We start from the raw sequence: 15,405 nt of genomic DNA on the forward strand, positions 1-15,405 counted from the left end.
GAGAAAATAAACATGTAGCTGCAACTTGAATGTTGGGCAAAGTTCAGATGCAGGCTTAGGGTTTTAGACTACTACCTGGGATCTACTAAGCTTTGCTTTGTGACGATAAATAAGGCATGGCTTGGCACCATCTGAGTTAGAAATGAGAATGTGATATGAACTAGCATTTTGAGTAGGCTCAGTGTATTGGTTCTGGTCTTGGTTGCAATGTTAATTAAGAAAAGGCACAACTTCCAAAGGGCTGGTCAGCACAGTAATACTTTGTTCTTTGCCAATATCTTTCATTGGAGGCACTGAGAACACTTTGAAAATACACCCCTATGAGGTTGTCTATACTGTTTCCCTGTGGGAAATTCCTTACTTTTATAAGCAATTATTCACAAAAAGGAAAGTGATTTACATATTAAGAGTCTTAAGATGTAGAGTCAGAGTGGTCTTGGATATCTCCGAGTGTTATAGCCTAACTTGTGCCTCCCCCCTTCCCACTCATATATTCAAGCCCTAGCCCTGACAGGATTGTATTTGGAGGAGCTTTTTGGAGATAATTAAGGTGAGATGAGGTCATGCCAGTGGCGTCCTAATCCGCACACGTGGACGAAAGGCCATGCGAGGACCCGTGGGGAAGCCAGTCATATCTGCAAGCCACCAAGAGAGCTCTCACCAGAAATTTAATTGTCTGGCACCTTGATCTTGGGCTTCCCAGCCTCCAGATCTATGAGAAATAAATTTCTGTTGTTTAAGCTGCTCAGTAAATAGTATTTTGTTTTGGCCTCCAGAGCTGACTCAAACACGTAATCTAGGGTATTCCTAATTGAAACTGGAGTGCCGGGACTGGGACTGTTAGCGGGTGTTCATTCTAACACCTTTGAGAGTGCCTAATAACATTAACACCTATTGGTGATCCTAAATGTACATTAGAATATTAAAGACGTCCAGTGCCCTAGTGTCAGGGGCACCTACTAACATTGCATACCAGATTCCCTACTGGGGAATGCTTTGTAAGCATCTGTAGAATTTTTTTTTTTTTTTAATACTGGCGTCCAGGTCCTGACGCTGCTCCACAGAGACCGAACCAGAATATCTAGGGATGAGGCCTGGGTGTACTATGTTTTCAAAGATCGTAGGTAGTTCTGATGAGTGACCCTAATTAACACCCAATAAAGACATGCAAGCTTTGTGGATCCGAGTTTGGGAACGACTGATCTGGGACAACCCTCTCATTTTACAGGGGAGGAAATGGAGGTCCCAGTACGGAAAATGACCCGCCCCAAGTGTGAACACAGAGCTAATAATGTTTGAACCGTTTTTCCCCTCTGCTATAAATGACCTCTAGAGGGCAGCCTATCTCTTGATTTTCGTCTGTGCCTCCACAGGCATGAAAAGTTGATTATGGGATGAATCTGAACACGGAATACAACAGTTTGGTCAAAGGAGTGCTTGTCGTGATATGGTGTCTTGGACTGAGACGCTCTTGAGCTGCTTCTGTGTATTTCCCACAGTCCAGGTTTCCAGCCTGGGAAGAGGAGAACTGAGGGGAGATGATGTCTAAATTGGGAAGGGAGAGGTGTGTGTGTTGGGGGTGGGGGGTGGGGGGAAGCAGTATCTTTCCCATAGAGCCTATTGTGGCCAAGAGGCCAAGTACTCCGCCCACAGCACCATCTCCTGAATCCTGACTAATGGGCAGAGATATTTGTCAGGCTGAGACAGCCGGTTTCCCTAAGCCATCCCTCGCTTGATACATTCTTTGAGAAGTATTAATTTAAAAAATATATCTGATGAAGGGCCCTTGAGAGAGATGCCTTTTGAATGCCAGTCATTTCAAGAAACTTTTATCTCATCCCTACTGTTGTTCATTAGATCCTAGAATATTTGGAGAGTTTCTCACACTCCCAGGACAATTCTAGGTCTTGTATCTACTACCAACTTCCAAAGCGACATTGGGCAGATTACCTCCCCTCACTCAGTCTCAACTTCACCATATGATTTATTTTTAGAGAGAGGGGGAAGGAGGGGGAAAGAGAAAGAGAGAAACATCGTTGTGTGAGAGAAACATCAATCAGTGGCCTCTCACATTGCCCCAGCTGGGGACCTGGTCAGCAACCCAGGCATGTGCTCTGACTGGGAATCGAACCAGCGACCTTTTGGTTCACAGGCTGGCACTCAATCCACTGAGCCACACCAATCAGGGCTGCATTTACTTCTTAAGAAGATGAAACCTTTCTCAGAAGCACCCTAGTCCACTTTTCACGTTTCATTGTCCCTGATTGGATCATATTCCCAGCGTTTCCCTCCGCCTTCCTTGCTATCAGAGGGAATGGTACAATCATGATTAGCTTGTACTAATCGTTGTGAGGGTCAAGGAGTATTGATGTAGACTGCTTGTAACCCCTTCTTCCTCCCCAACTATAGAAGATTAAAAAAAAAAAAAAAAAAAAAGCAACGTTTATAGTGCAATGTTTGGGTCATTCTAGTCCACTGAGAAGGGTTAATGGTCATTTTCATGATGCGAGTCAATAATTGCTGTCTCTTCTATTCCATGGGACCAGCGTGTTTCTGTGTGGAGGGGGAGTGGCCATCTCCTGGAGAGGATAATATCGACTAATCAGAGGTGCTATTATCCTTCTAGAGTACCTTGAGGCATAGTATCTTTGGGTGGCAACTGAGATGCAGTGTCAGTCAAGGAATAGAATTAAATACAAAATGAGCGGTATACCCTCATGAATTTTATTCAGTCTGCCAAGCTCAGGCAGCAGGCTGTGATTCTGTTTTCTGGTTGCGTGATGCAAACCTGGACCGGATTCTAGCCTGTGATATATAGCATCGAAGGGCTAGAAACCCACCGGCATAACATAGGCTAAGAAATTCAAAACTTCTGAGCACGAGGATAATGTATGGGATCTCATGAACATTCACCCAATCACTCCCTAACTTTGCCCTCTGAAGGAATGAAAAGATATGCCCTGCCACCCTTACCTCGAGAAATTAATGGATCGGGAAAGCACTAGAAGCTTTGAAAAGCACTGCCGCTGTCCCTTCTCTCTACACTGAGGATGCTAGTAAGAAGCAGGTGCCATTAATACAGTCTCTCTGGCTTGTAGTGTGTTGGCAGGACCAGGAATAGATAAATCCAGGTGGTGGTGGTTAACATCAGCAGCAAAATGGGCATTATTGCCATAAGAGGTATCTGGAGAATCATCTGACGTGCCGCTGTGGACTGAATTGACTTCTCTCCCCCTCCCCCAATTCAGTTGTCGAAGCCCTAACTTCCACAGACTGTATTTGCAGATAGAATCTTTAAGGAGGTAATTGCGGCTAAGTGAAGTCATAAGGGTGGGGCCCTATTCTGATAAGACTGCTGTTCCTCTAAGGAGAGGAAGCTATCCACCAGAGATAGCTATCTCCATCTCTCTGTCTCTCGATGTGCAAGCCAGGAAGAGAGGTCCCACCAGAAACCAACCCTGCTGGCACCTTGATCTTGGACTTCCATCTCTAAAACTGTGAGAAAATAACTATCTGCTGTTTAAGCCACTCAGTCTGAGGTGTTTTGTGATGGCAGCCCGAGTGGATGAATACACATGCAGACATCTCTGGCTATGGTTAATAACCTTGGCGTTCCCAGGAGTGAAATTGAGACAACCCACCAGATATAACTAAAAAGACACTTAGGTCTGGAGAACAGAGGCTTCTGGCATTTGAGTCACCACACTAGCCTAATAACTTGAGAAATAGCTCCAACACAGTTCCCAGGCACGAATCATTAATTACACAGTCCCCGAGTCCTTAGAATGGAGAGTGGTCCGGTGAGCCTGAGTGAGAAATCTGCTGTAGCACTTGCGATCCTTCTCCTCGGCCATCCCCCCTAAAGCACCTGCATTAATTGATCTTGGCAACTTGCAACAGGGAGCAAGGCAGCCCTAACCCTCTCATAAACTAACTGGAAACTGCCTGGAAGTCAATGCTGCTGCCAGGGGACCCAGAACACCCCTGCAGTAGTTCCTACCACAGAGTGGAGAGAGTGCTTAGGGAGGTTGGGGGAAACGGAGCTCTTCCCCGAGTCAGCCACTCGATGGGCTCACTGAGACCCTAAACCCCTCCCGTGGGATTATTCTATCAGTCCCTGGATATACCTACTTAGCCTTGGCCACCTCTACCCATTGTTTAGTGTGTACTTTTGTTACTGTTGTTGAGGTTCGGCCTCACGGCGGCCCTGCTCCCTCAGACAGGGGCATCTGTGTCTCTTGTAAACCCACCAGACCAAGTCCCCAGCCTCCCCTCCAGGGCTGCTTATTTGGTTGGTATTTGTCAGGAACACCCCGAGGTTCTGTTGCTTTGTCTGACCTCTGTGCTCCTACACATGGTGTCAAGGAAAACACTCGAGTTATCTCCTGCACCCTCCAGAGGATGTAGAGAGGAGGCACGGAGTGGGAGGCTACCCCCATCCCGTTCTTCCCAAGTCCAGCATATCATGGTCCCTGCTCACCCTGCTGCTCCAGGCTCCTCCTGGCTGCTCCAGCAAGTCTTCTGACTTCAGAAATCTCCAGCCAGAGACAGGTAACCATCTCTTATATACTATTGGGCTGGCCAAAAAGTCCGTTTAGTTTTTCTCCGTACAGTGGCGCAAGTGGTGCTTAGTAGTCTCCAATTTCATTTGAAACAATTTTGTCAAATTGCATTGTGACAGCTGTCATATCAGCATCCAGTTTTTAAAAAACTTATCAACCTTGGTGAGGTTTTGTGTAGCCATTTTGAGATTGAAGATGGAAGAAGATACACAACATTTTCATCACATTATGCTTTATTACTTCAAGAAAGTTAAAAACACAACTGAAATGCAAAAAAAAAAAAAAGATTTGTGCAGTGTATGGAGAAGGTGCTGTGATTGATTGAGTGTGTCAAAAGTGGTTTGGAAAGTTTCTCTGTACTATTGAATTTTTGGCCAAATAATTATTTGCTGTGGGGCTGTTTTATGCATTGGAAGATGTTTAGCGGCACCCCTGGCCTCTACCCACTAGAGCCAATAGCGGGGAGAGAGCTGGCATACTGAAAATATCCAAAACGATAAAGTTACTGAGGAAAATGAAAGACGTGTCTTTTATTTTACGGAAAAAAATAAATGGACTTTTTGGCCAACCCAATACTACATTGGCTACCTGGCCCCTGGGTGAAGGGGTATTAGAGTAACAAGGGGCAAATCAAAGCCTAATATTAGAGCTCCTCTTCACTGTGAACAGAGGAAGTAAAATACAATGTAGCTTATCCTTATGGGAACTGCAGAGGTTTTGTCCACCCTGCAAGACTTGAAAAATGCAGGTGTTATTCTTACCACACACAGGCTAACGTGGATTCACGGCTAAAACAGGCTCTCCAGCTAGTGCAAATCACCATGCTAGTAGTAGGTCTGCCCCTAAGCCTTTAGTATCTAGCAGATCCAGTGGTGCTCAAAATAGTGTGGGTAAAACAGTGTGCACTATACCGAGCCTGTGGCAAGCCCCGGCAGGAGAATCACAGTGGAAGCTGCTGGGATGTAATATATACTACAAATCAGCAGCCTATCTGTAGCGCTGTTTCTCCCATTATCAAGGTTTGCAAGTCTGGAAACAGAGGAGTGGAATTAAAGGCGGTGCCTCTCATAATTATAATAGTACCCCCGACTCATCTGCAACAGGTTTAATTCCTGTCCCTGGAACTCTGACCTCTGCTGCTTTACAGGTTTTAGTTTCCTAGAAGAAACACATCCACTTTGGGATGAAACAACGGGTCCCCTAAATCTGAAGGCACTCTTAGCTCCTGGAGACATTCAAAAGAGGTGGTTATGGTGTGCATGCTGTAGAATGAGGACAGGGAGGAAATAGAGATGAGACTTGGAATCTCCTAAAGTGCCTTCTTGTACTGTAATCCTGAGGGGATGCACGGCGGAGTACCGCAACCCTACAAAGGACCTCCCATGGCTCAGACTCCTTAGGAATGAAAAACTGAGACGCACACACCCCCCGCCCAGTAGGTAAAGCAAACGGATTGTGGAATTGGTAGAGGTCAGTCACCAATAACAGGGCCATGTCACGGGTATGTGCAGAAGGAAGGACTGTACCTTCTATGTGTATTTCCGTGCTTACTGTCATTTCTTAAAAACTTCCCTCACCTCTTCTTTGGTATTTTAAGCAGGATAGCGTGGTGCTGCTCATGGTGAATTCACCGTTCAAGCAGGGATCATGGCAGGGCTAGAGAAACAGGAGCCATCACCGGGAGGACTTGCAGTACAAACAGAGGTTCCATGGCCTCCCGTCTGACCAGGGTAACTGGAAATGTTTGTGTGTTGTCTCTCTCTGGGTAGTTCTTGGCTGTCCATGGGGTAGTTCAATTATGCCAGGAGGGAGCATTTTGGATTCACTGGAAAAAGGATATTTGTACATGCTAGGAATACAAGTAGAAGGTATAACACTTTCCTGTCTACCTACCACCCCCTGCTTTTGGTAACTGCTGAAAATCATGGAGATTCGCTTCTTCTGACCACAGGAGTATTTGGGAGAGAAACACTCGTGACGGAAGGACGTTAGTACTCAGGAAAGCCCCTGAATATGGGATGTCCTCAATTGTTCTGGAGCCCCCATGTTTTAATACTTCAGTTGCCTTGCCTAGATTCATTCAGATTCTTTGGTTCATCAACATTTGGCTTACGAACTTGACCTCTAGGTTCCCAAGCCTCTTTCAGGAAGGATTTGAAATGAAGCTCTAAGATTTGCAGTAAAACTACCTACCCAAAGTGGGGACTTGTCTTGAAAGACAGATGTTTACAATTCTGACCAATCCCACCCCTATACAGGCATGCCTCAAATGTATTGTGGGTTGTGTTCCAGACCACCTCAGTAAACGAGCTGTAATCTTTTTGCTGTTGGAGGGTCTTGTTCTCAACTTGTAAAAAGTGCCACATCTGTGGAGTACAGTGAAACAAAAAACGCCTGCACTGGGAACTTGGATCTGGAGACAGACTCTCTGAGTTGCTGGCGAAGGGAGCCAATGCAAGCAGTCGTTCTGGTGACCAGAACCAGCCCGAGTGTGAAGGCAGCCAGGGAGCTGCAGAACTGCTTCCCAGGAAGGGGGTCAAGGGTTCCAGCAAAGCCCGGGTCCTAGACCAGCCTGAGGGACTCCATGGGCCTGGAACTTGCATCTGTGCCTGTGAAGTCAAAAGTTTGATCATACCAAGCCCTGGGTGGTGTTGCTCAGTGGATTTAGCACCGGCCTGTACACCAAATGGTCGCTGATTTCATTCCCAGTCAGGACACAGGCCTGGGTTGCGGACCAGGTCTCCGGCCAGGTTCCCAGTTGGGGGCATGCGAGAGGCAACGATACATTGATGTTTCTCTCTTTCTCCCTGCGTTCCCCTCTCTAAAAAATAATAAATGAATAAATTAAAAAATAAAAATACTCAAATTTATTTTTTTAAAAAAGTTTGATCATACCAGCAGAGTACCTACTTCTTTAGGGAATCAGGAGTTAAGGGACATTTGTTGTTGCTCTAGGGTAGCGGTAGCAGTAGCAGTGCTCAGGAAAACTGTACCGGCCTCCACTGTTAAGCCTATGCCAAAAGTTACCAGATTCTCCTCTCATGAAGGTTGTTCAAGTATGGATTTGAACGGGTTAATAAATTTAAGAATGAAGTAGTTTCACTAGCTGTATTTTGGCGGGGGTGGGGGTGGGGCTGCAGGTTGAGAGAAATTTTACCTGTAGTGAATTAGAAGAAATGATTTGAAAAGTGAAACATAAAACCAGATGTCTGTACTTATTAAAATATTAAACTGTAACTGTTTAGAAATGTCTATACTTGATGTTAGTGGGCAAAAAGTTGTTTTCTGAGGAGAAAGTGGTATTTAGTTTCTACACTGAAACCATTCTGCTTTTTTGAGTACTTGTTATAAAGAATGCTTTTTAATGTTATGTTAAAACTACTGTAATTTCTCTTTAGAATTGAAATCCTCTGGAAGTGAACTATGAGTTGCCATCTGACCCTCAGAGTGCATTAGTGCTAGTGCTTGGGGATGGAGGGCCTTGTCTTGTTTTCCCAAAATTTCTGTTATCCATAGCACCTAATTGGTTAAGTGAATTTTACACTAAAAATTTGAGGCCTCACAATTTAAATACAAATGAAAAATTAAAAACTAATCAATCTCCTACTAGTAAAAATAGTATCACTTGTAATATTTCATCATGCTGCCACTATACTTTTGTTCTTGCCTCTCCTTAACATCAAGGGTAACAATAGTCCCTATCTCTGTGATGTTGTGTAGATTGAAATGATGCATATAAAGTGCTTAGGACATTGAATGGGTTATCTTAAGTGTGCAACAATATTTCTAAATATTTAAGGGGAGTGCATGAGTGTATGCATGTCATCTATCTAATATCTGGCTCATATCTGTTAAATTCATTCCACCTTGATAAAATATAATTTTTAATGGCTATAAAGTATTCTATTATATAGATGTACTATTTTATTTAGCCAAGATCCTACTATTGTACATTTAGTTTATTTACACTGTCTTGCTTTCTGACTAATATTGAAATGTTAAGACCCCTTATGTAAACATCATGGGGCACTTATCTCATTTCTAAGTTTTGAAAAAGTTTAAGTTTTGAAAAATTTATCTCATTTTCTTTTGTTTTTGTCTTAACTCTGACATTGTAGAGATTTGCTCATGCAAAGTTTCATAGGGTGAGGAAGGTCTGGGTTAACTGAAGATTACTGGCCATTTTTAGTTTCAAAGCATTTTCTTAGTTGTTTGCTTGGAAAGCAAGTAAATTCTATTTTGTGTGTTCATTCAGTAACATTTTAGGATATACATACAATATTATAAAAAAAAAAATAAAGGCAGATTCTACAAGGCCTCATGTACCACTCCCCAAAATTTTCTTCTAATTGCAATAAATTTATTTTTATTTTTCTTAATTTTAAAAAATGTATTGATTTTAGAGAGGAAGGGAGAGAGGAACATTGACTAGTTGCCTCCCTTATGCACCCCAACCAGGGATCAAAAACCCTGTAAACAACCTACCCATGTACCCTGACTAGGGACTGAACCAGAAACTTTTTGGTGCACAGAATTATGCTCCAACCAACCAAGCCATGTGGCCAGTGCATAAATGCAGCAATTTTTAAATAAATTTTAATTTTTAATCAAAGCAATACATGCACATATACTTTTAAAGGCAAATATATATAAGAAAAGCAATAAATACCAGCCCATCCCTCCCAAACTCTTACTTCCCAATCCAGGGGCATCTCAATTTTTAATAATATGCTGGTATTACTGTTTCTTGACTTGATGAAGAATTTTCTGCTGACTTTCCGCTGTTTCCTCCATTCCATATGGTTGTAGCACTATTTTAACTTTTTGTTACTTTGCTCATTTTAATATAATCACTAAATCGGCCTTATCCTTTTTTAATTTTTTATTTTTCAATTACAGTTGACATTCAAAATTATATTAGTTTCAGATATACAGAACAGTGATTAGACATTTATATAACACATAAAGTGATGTGACCACCCCCCAATAATCTTTGTGCTAAAAACAATATCTGGACTTCCCACTTCATGAGAATAGCACTATTATTTCATTTCCTCCCCTCTGCCAGTACTTGTACACTGTTAAAGTTCGTGATACTGTTACCGAGCAAACCAGGGCTTATTCACATGGCAAGCCCAACAATTAGTGTTGAGAAAAACAGGTATTTACTTACAATATCCCAACCTTGGGGCAGGGGGCTAGGAGCACTTCAGCTCACAGCCCTGTTTTCCCATGAGACCCAACACTTCCCTTGCTCCCCAAAAAGCTATAACCAAACACAAGCCCAATAATTCCCCATCTCTTATCTGTCCCCTCTCTCCTTTGTATCTGGGGCACATTATTTTCAGCCTCTGTATAATCGTCCAGGAAAGCATGTGCCATGTTACAATGAATCATGGTGAAGTCCAGGAAAGGCACAAGTCCTAAGAGAGTGTCCTCTATATATGTCCCCAGTTTCAAGAGTCCAGATAAGAGTTCTGGTCTACAAGGCAGAGTCTTTGGTGGCTTTGGAGTCAGCTAGAGCCTTCCCTTCTTTTAAATCCTGTAAGTCCCATACAGCTTTTGTCCTGGGGCAGTAGCAAAGCTGTTATCTAGCTGTCAGCTTGTCATAGATATACAAAGTACCTTAAAGGCTATATTGTCTCCTTTCTCCATCCCCCAAACCATGGACTGCGGGGAAGAGCTGTACCCCCATTTCAATTCCCCCCTTTTAGACTTTGGACCCTTTATAATCTTATAAAGGACAATGGACGAAGGTCTTGTCATCTTCTGGAGCTACTTCCTGCTGTTCATGGCCGTAGTCCTACCTACCCCTGGGTCCGGGGATCCCTAACAGAGTGGGGGTGTGGAGCAGAGGGCGGCCTTCAGGTGTGGGGAAGGACTTTGTAGAGTCCAGGTCAGTTGGCTGTGCCTGGGCAGCGGCATGCTCTGTATCCAAGGGCTGGCACTGTTGGACAAGCTGGCATCCTTGTCGTATTCTGGAGGTAAGAGATTTGGCAAGAGGGTTAGAAGGCACAATTTAAACCATAACCACTAAATGACACAGGCAGGGACCAATTCTTAATGTCCTACATTAGGAAAAAGTGTCTTTTCTGGGGGAAGGTGTGCAAGGTACTTCACACCTTTCCAAAGCCCTTTTGCCCACTATACTTAGCTTTGGGCTCAGGGCAATATTTTAGGTTTCCCCCCTCTCAGACCTCTGGGCCCTTTCTGTTCAAGCCATTAGTGCAGAAAAAGAAACCAGCTTTAAAGTGAAGCCCACAGACCGCCCCATACTTCACCAACCCAACCACTTAGTTTTAGCCAAACTGTTGAGTCTCAGGAGGTGGCGATGCAGGTGGGCTTCTTAAGTGAGGCGTATGTACAACCAATCACTCAGGTAATGAGATCATAGGCTTATGCCCTATGAAGACAGAAGGAAGAACACACATGTTAATTCACACAACACAGAAACCAGTCTCTGAATCTGTCTTTTTAGGAAAACATCCAGTTGCAAGGCCTTTGCTGGCATGACATTTAACAGTGGCAATTTGACAGATCTTTCTTGCTTGTATATTGAGCATTTTTGATGATGTCATAAATTCAGTTTCAACTTCCAAATGAAAACAAACAGCTACACTAGTCTAATGCTCACCATTGAGCATTGTGATTTTCCCTGAATCACGATTTTTCTCCTTAAGATCACCCCCATTGTCATTAAAGGGACTACATTAAGTCTAGTTATAATTTTTCCTGTTCATTTGCATAAACACACTAAGAGCAGCAATTGATCACATATGATCTTTAAGTGTGCTTTGTTGGAACTCACATAAGGAATGTTTATATTGACTCTTAGTCCACCCTTCAGGGTACGGAAGGTGAGCCATACACCTGCCACCTGGCCTTCCCTGTACACCTGCTTCTTTCAAGTCCTTGAGGTTTTCTATTGTGCCTTAATGTCCCTCCTAGCCATCTTTCAGGAAAGCAACCTTCGTTCCTCCCCTGGAAAGACTGTCATGAACTGCACAACGAACCAAAGTACCAGGCTTTTTCTCGTGGGCTTTCACTAGCTTTGGAAGTCAATCCCAGTTTCTCAGAGTTTTCTGATAACAACCAGAGTCCAAGTATGCCTCCTTCAGGCATGACATTCCAGTCAAAGTATTGTTTCACAGAACCACCATTAGCAACTGGTCTTACTGGTTTTATGCAAAGGAACTTTGTTATCATTTACTCTTTCAGAATGTCAAATTCTGGAAGGATCAGGTAGGGAGAAAAATAAAGTGTGAAGGAAAATTCTCATGTTTCAAAATTGCATTTGCACGCATTATACCTTCTATTACTAAAACCATACAATTTATTTCCAAAAACTTTCACAAACTTCTACAAGCTTTTATACACCTTTCACAAACTTTCATTTCCATGCCTTATACTTTCCCTTGTTCACTTTCCTACATAGTGTAAAGTTTTAACTCTCCCTGGGAAACCTCGGTTTCCTTTTAGAGCAGAAATAGCAAATTTCAAAGCAAAGACAGAGTTCCAAAAGAAAGGACTAGAAGTAGCTCTGGAATCTTGTCTCATTTAGGCGCTCTTTCAAGACATGCCCTTTCACCCATAGCTGGCATACTCATCAGCATTCCATGGCCCCTCGCTTTAATGGTAGTAGAGACACCCTCTTGCTCACCCGTGCACCCAAGGCTCTTCTGGTAGAGGCATGCCCTCTCACCATCCAGTCTTTTGCCCCAAGCTGTATTCCACTGGCACCAAATGAGCCTTCCTAGGTCCCAAATGGCAAAGGCATTCTATCCAGCCAGTTTACAGGTGACCGTTCCTAGGTCTCATTGGCCAAAAAGCAGAGATAGAGGGTTCCTGATGTACCCAGAACAGCAAAATTCAAACCACGTCCCCATAAGATCATAAAACATGCAGCTGAGGTTTCCTTTCCCCACAGCTAAGCTCCAGGGGTCGGTCTGCCCCATGTGGCTGGAACCAGACTACAGGTTCCCTTGGTCCCATCTGGGTAGCTTCTGAGTCAGCTGGAGCAGGCATGACCAAAGCAGCGGCATGCCTGCTTTCTTACTAGCCCAGGCTGCATGGCCAGATCCTGACTAGAAACTGCATAGCTGCTTGCTGCTTCCCACGTGGCTGCTACCACATCCTCCTACATCATGGCACCCACTTTCCTCAAGGCTGCCTGCCCTTCTTTTTAAATCCTGAAAGTCACGTACACCTTTTGCCTGGGGCAGTAGCACAGCTATTATCTCGCTACCAGCTTGCCATAGATACGCAAGGTACCATAAAAGTTGTATTATCTCCTTCCCCCATCCCCCAACCCCCAACCCTTGGTCTGTGGGGAAGATCTGTACCCCTCTACCCCCCCATTTAAATATTCCATTCTGTTCCACCACTGTAATTGTCTTCCCAGCTTTGCCTAGATATTTACTATAAAAATGGAAAACTATAACTAATATTTCCATTGTAATGATCTTTAAATATTTTTCACTGAGTAGCAAAGTCAAATGCTATGACTGGATTTTCTCATCTGTGATTGCAGTCTTGATTGCCAATATTCAAGAAGATTCCCTTTTACACTCTGGCAACTGTTCAAACCAGGCCACATCTGAGGTTGCTTCATATTTGAAGCATGCTTTCCTTGTACAATCTGAAATGTTTCCCTGCAGTTCCTGTTTACTGTTGTATTTTCTTTGGGGATGAAAGAAATTGACTTCCAGATCATGCCATTAATATTCCTCATCTTCTAACTCCATCTATCTATTATTTAGAATCCATTTCATTCAGTTGGAACTCTATTTACTTTTTATTGTAATTTGGGAGATTGACCTCCTATTTGGACCATTCTTGCAGTTTATCTTTAGTTAAATTGTTAGTATCTTTTCTTCATTTTTTTTTCCTTAAGGCATCCTGTACCCATCATCATTTCCTAAAGTTTGTGCTGTTTTTTTTGTTTTATGGATGCAAAAAATTTTCATTTATGCCCTGGCTGGTGTGGCTCAGTGGATCGAGTGCCAGCCTTTGAGCCAAAGGGTCACCAGTTCAATTCCCAGTCAGAGAACATGCCTGGGTTGCGGCCAGGTCCCCAATTGGGGGCGTGGGAGACGCAACCATGCATTGATGTTTCTCTCCCTTTCTTTCTACCTCCCCCCTTCCCCTCACTCTAAAAATAAATAAAATCTTTAAATTGTTTTCAATTTATGTCTCAAGTTCTTTTCTGTTCCTTAAATTATATAGTTCCTTGAGAGTCAAGTTTTCGTTATATCTTAGGGTTTTTTGGTTATATTGAAGGCTTTCCGTAAATCATGATTTCTAGCCGCCCATTTATATTAAAAGATGAGGCACTTGGAAACACAGACCCGCAAGTCTGCGTGCGCGAGCCGAGCTGGTCGCTTTGCTCAAGGGCGGGTGAGTGGGTGGGTGGAAGTCAGTCATCCTTAGCGGGGCTCGCGACTACGACAAAGTTAATCTAAATATGTACCTGCACGCGGACGTTGAGAATCACGGAGGCCACGACGTAGACATAGGGGAAGTTCATGCGCAGCTCCCAGGCCAGGTTGAAGAAGGTGAGCAGCGTGCGCGTGAGCCCCTTGCAGAAGGCGCGGTAGGAGCCGCGGACCGCTGCAGAGCGCGGCAGTCTCACCGCCAGGCCAGACAGGGTCGCCGCCGCCGCCGCCGCCATTGGTCTGATGTAGTGTTCCATACAGTGCACAGAGCCCAGGGCCTTCAGCCGGCTCTGCAGATGCACCGGCCGATGAACAGAGGGCCAGACGCGGGAGGAATACTTGCAGGAGTATGACTGGGGCTGCCTTCTGTTCCCCTGCAGCGCTCCAGGCAAGGCAATCAACTGGAGCCCACCTGACAAAGTTTAAGTTCTTTTCGGGACCCCCCGGGACGGGGAGGGCGGTACCATGGGAACAAGGCCGGAGATGAGAGGGAGGGAAGAAAGAGGAAAAGAGGAGGGGCGCGTGGCTTATCAAGGTGATCCAGCTTTCTGAAGCTCGTGGTCGTTTTCAATTTTCTTTTAATTTTTAAGTTTTAACGTAAGCAAAATGAAACTTGCTCAAACTGGTAGACAATGTCTTTCACACAGTATTGAGTAGCTTGGAAGCGTGAACCCATTTCCTGTTGTCTCAAATCCCTTTAGGTACTTTTCTAGTGCCCAGCTGTGGGCTAGTACAAATATACAAAAACCTACTCATTTTCTGAACTTTAAAATGTATGCATTCTGGTTAATGATTCAAGAGACTTCATGGTTTTTGTTTTAGATCTTTGGTATTCTTCTAATGGGAAAAGTTATACAAATTTTTTAAAATTGTCAACAGCACAAATAATTAGAACTGAAAGCAGATTTTCTGCATAGCTTCACATTCCCCTCCCCACCCCTGCTGTGAATACAATTCCGTTTCCTGTATATACTTTCATACTTGTTGATATATTGCTCTTAACACGTCAGTAATATCCACTTACCTCACTGTCTTTGACAACTGATTATTACACCTATATATGCTGACTCAAAATGTTCAATAATTAACTCGTCCCCTATTGATGGACATTCTGAGTGTTTCTAATTTTCCTGTGCCAAAATTGTTTTAGTGAACATCACTGTACACATGAATTTACAAGTAGCAGAAGAGTATGAGTAATATGATTCCATCCTTATTCATAAAGAATCACATAAACATTTATATTTAGGGTGCCAAGTCAAAAAGTTTTACTAATATATGTGGTCCATCAAAAAGGTGTATAGAAGCCAGGGGGTCTATACAACATTGTGTGTTCATTTTGGATTTTTTCCAATATAATAGGCAATAATTATGTCTCATTATTCTAATTTCCTTTTTTTAATTATCAG

The 15,405-nt window shown here is 43.5% G+C and overlaps 1 protein-coding gene across 1 annotated transcript; it reads right to left on the reverse strand.

Annotated features, from left to right (window-relative positions):
- Window positions 1-14,019: 14,019 nt before the first annotated feature.
- Window positions 14,020-14,392, reverse strand: LOC149990672 (small integral membrane protein 10-like protein 3). Its single transcript, XM_090264828.1, has one exon. It carries the CDS (start codon window positions 14,251-14,253, stop codon window positions 14,020-14,022), a length of 234 nt encoding a protein of 77 aa, XP_090120954.1. The 5' UTR covers window positions 14,254-14,392.
- Between the last annotated feature and the right edge of the window lie 1,013 nt (window positions 14,393-15,405).

Source organism: Furipterus horrens, unplaced genomic scaffold, assembly GCF_987537825.1.
Source record: "Furipterus horrens unplaced genomic scaffold, mFurHor1.1.pri manual_scaffold_17, whole genome shotgun sequence".
NCBI lineage: Eukaryota > Metazoa > Chordata > Mammalia > Chiroptera > Furipteridae > Furipterus > Furipterus horrens.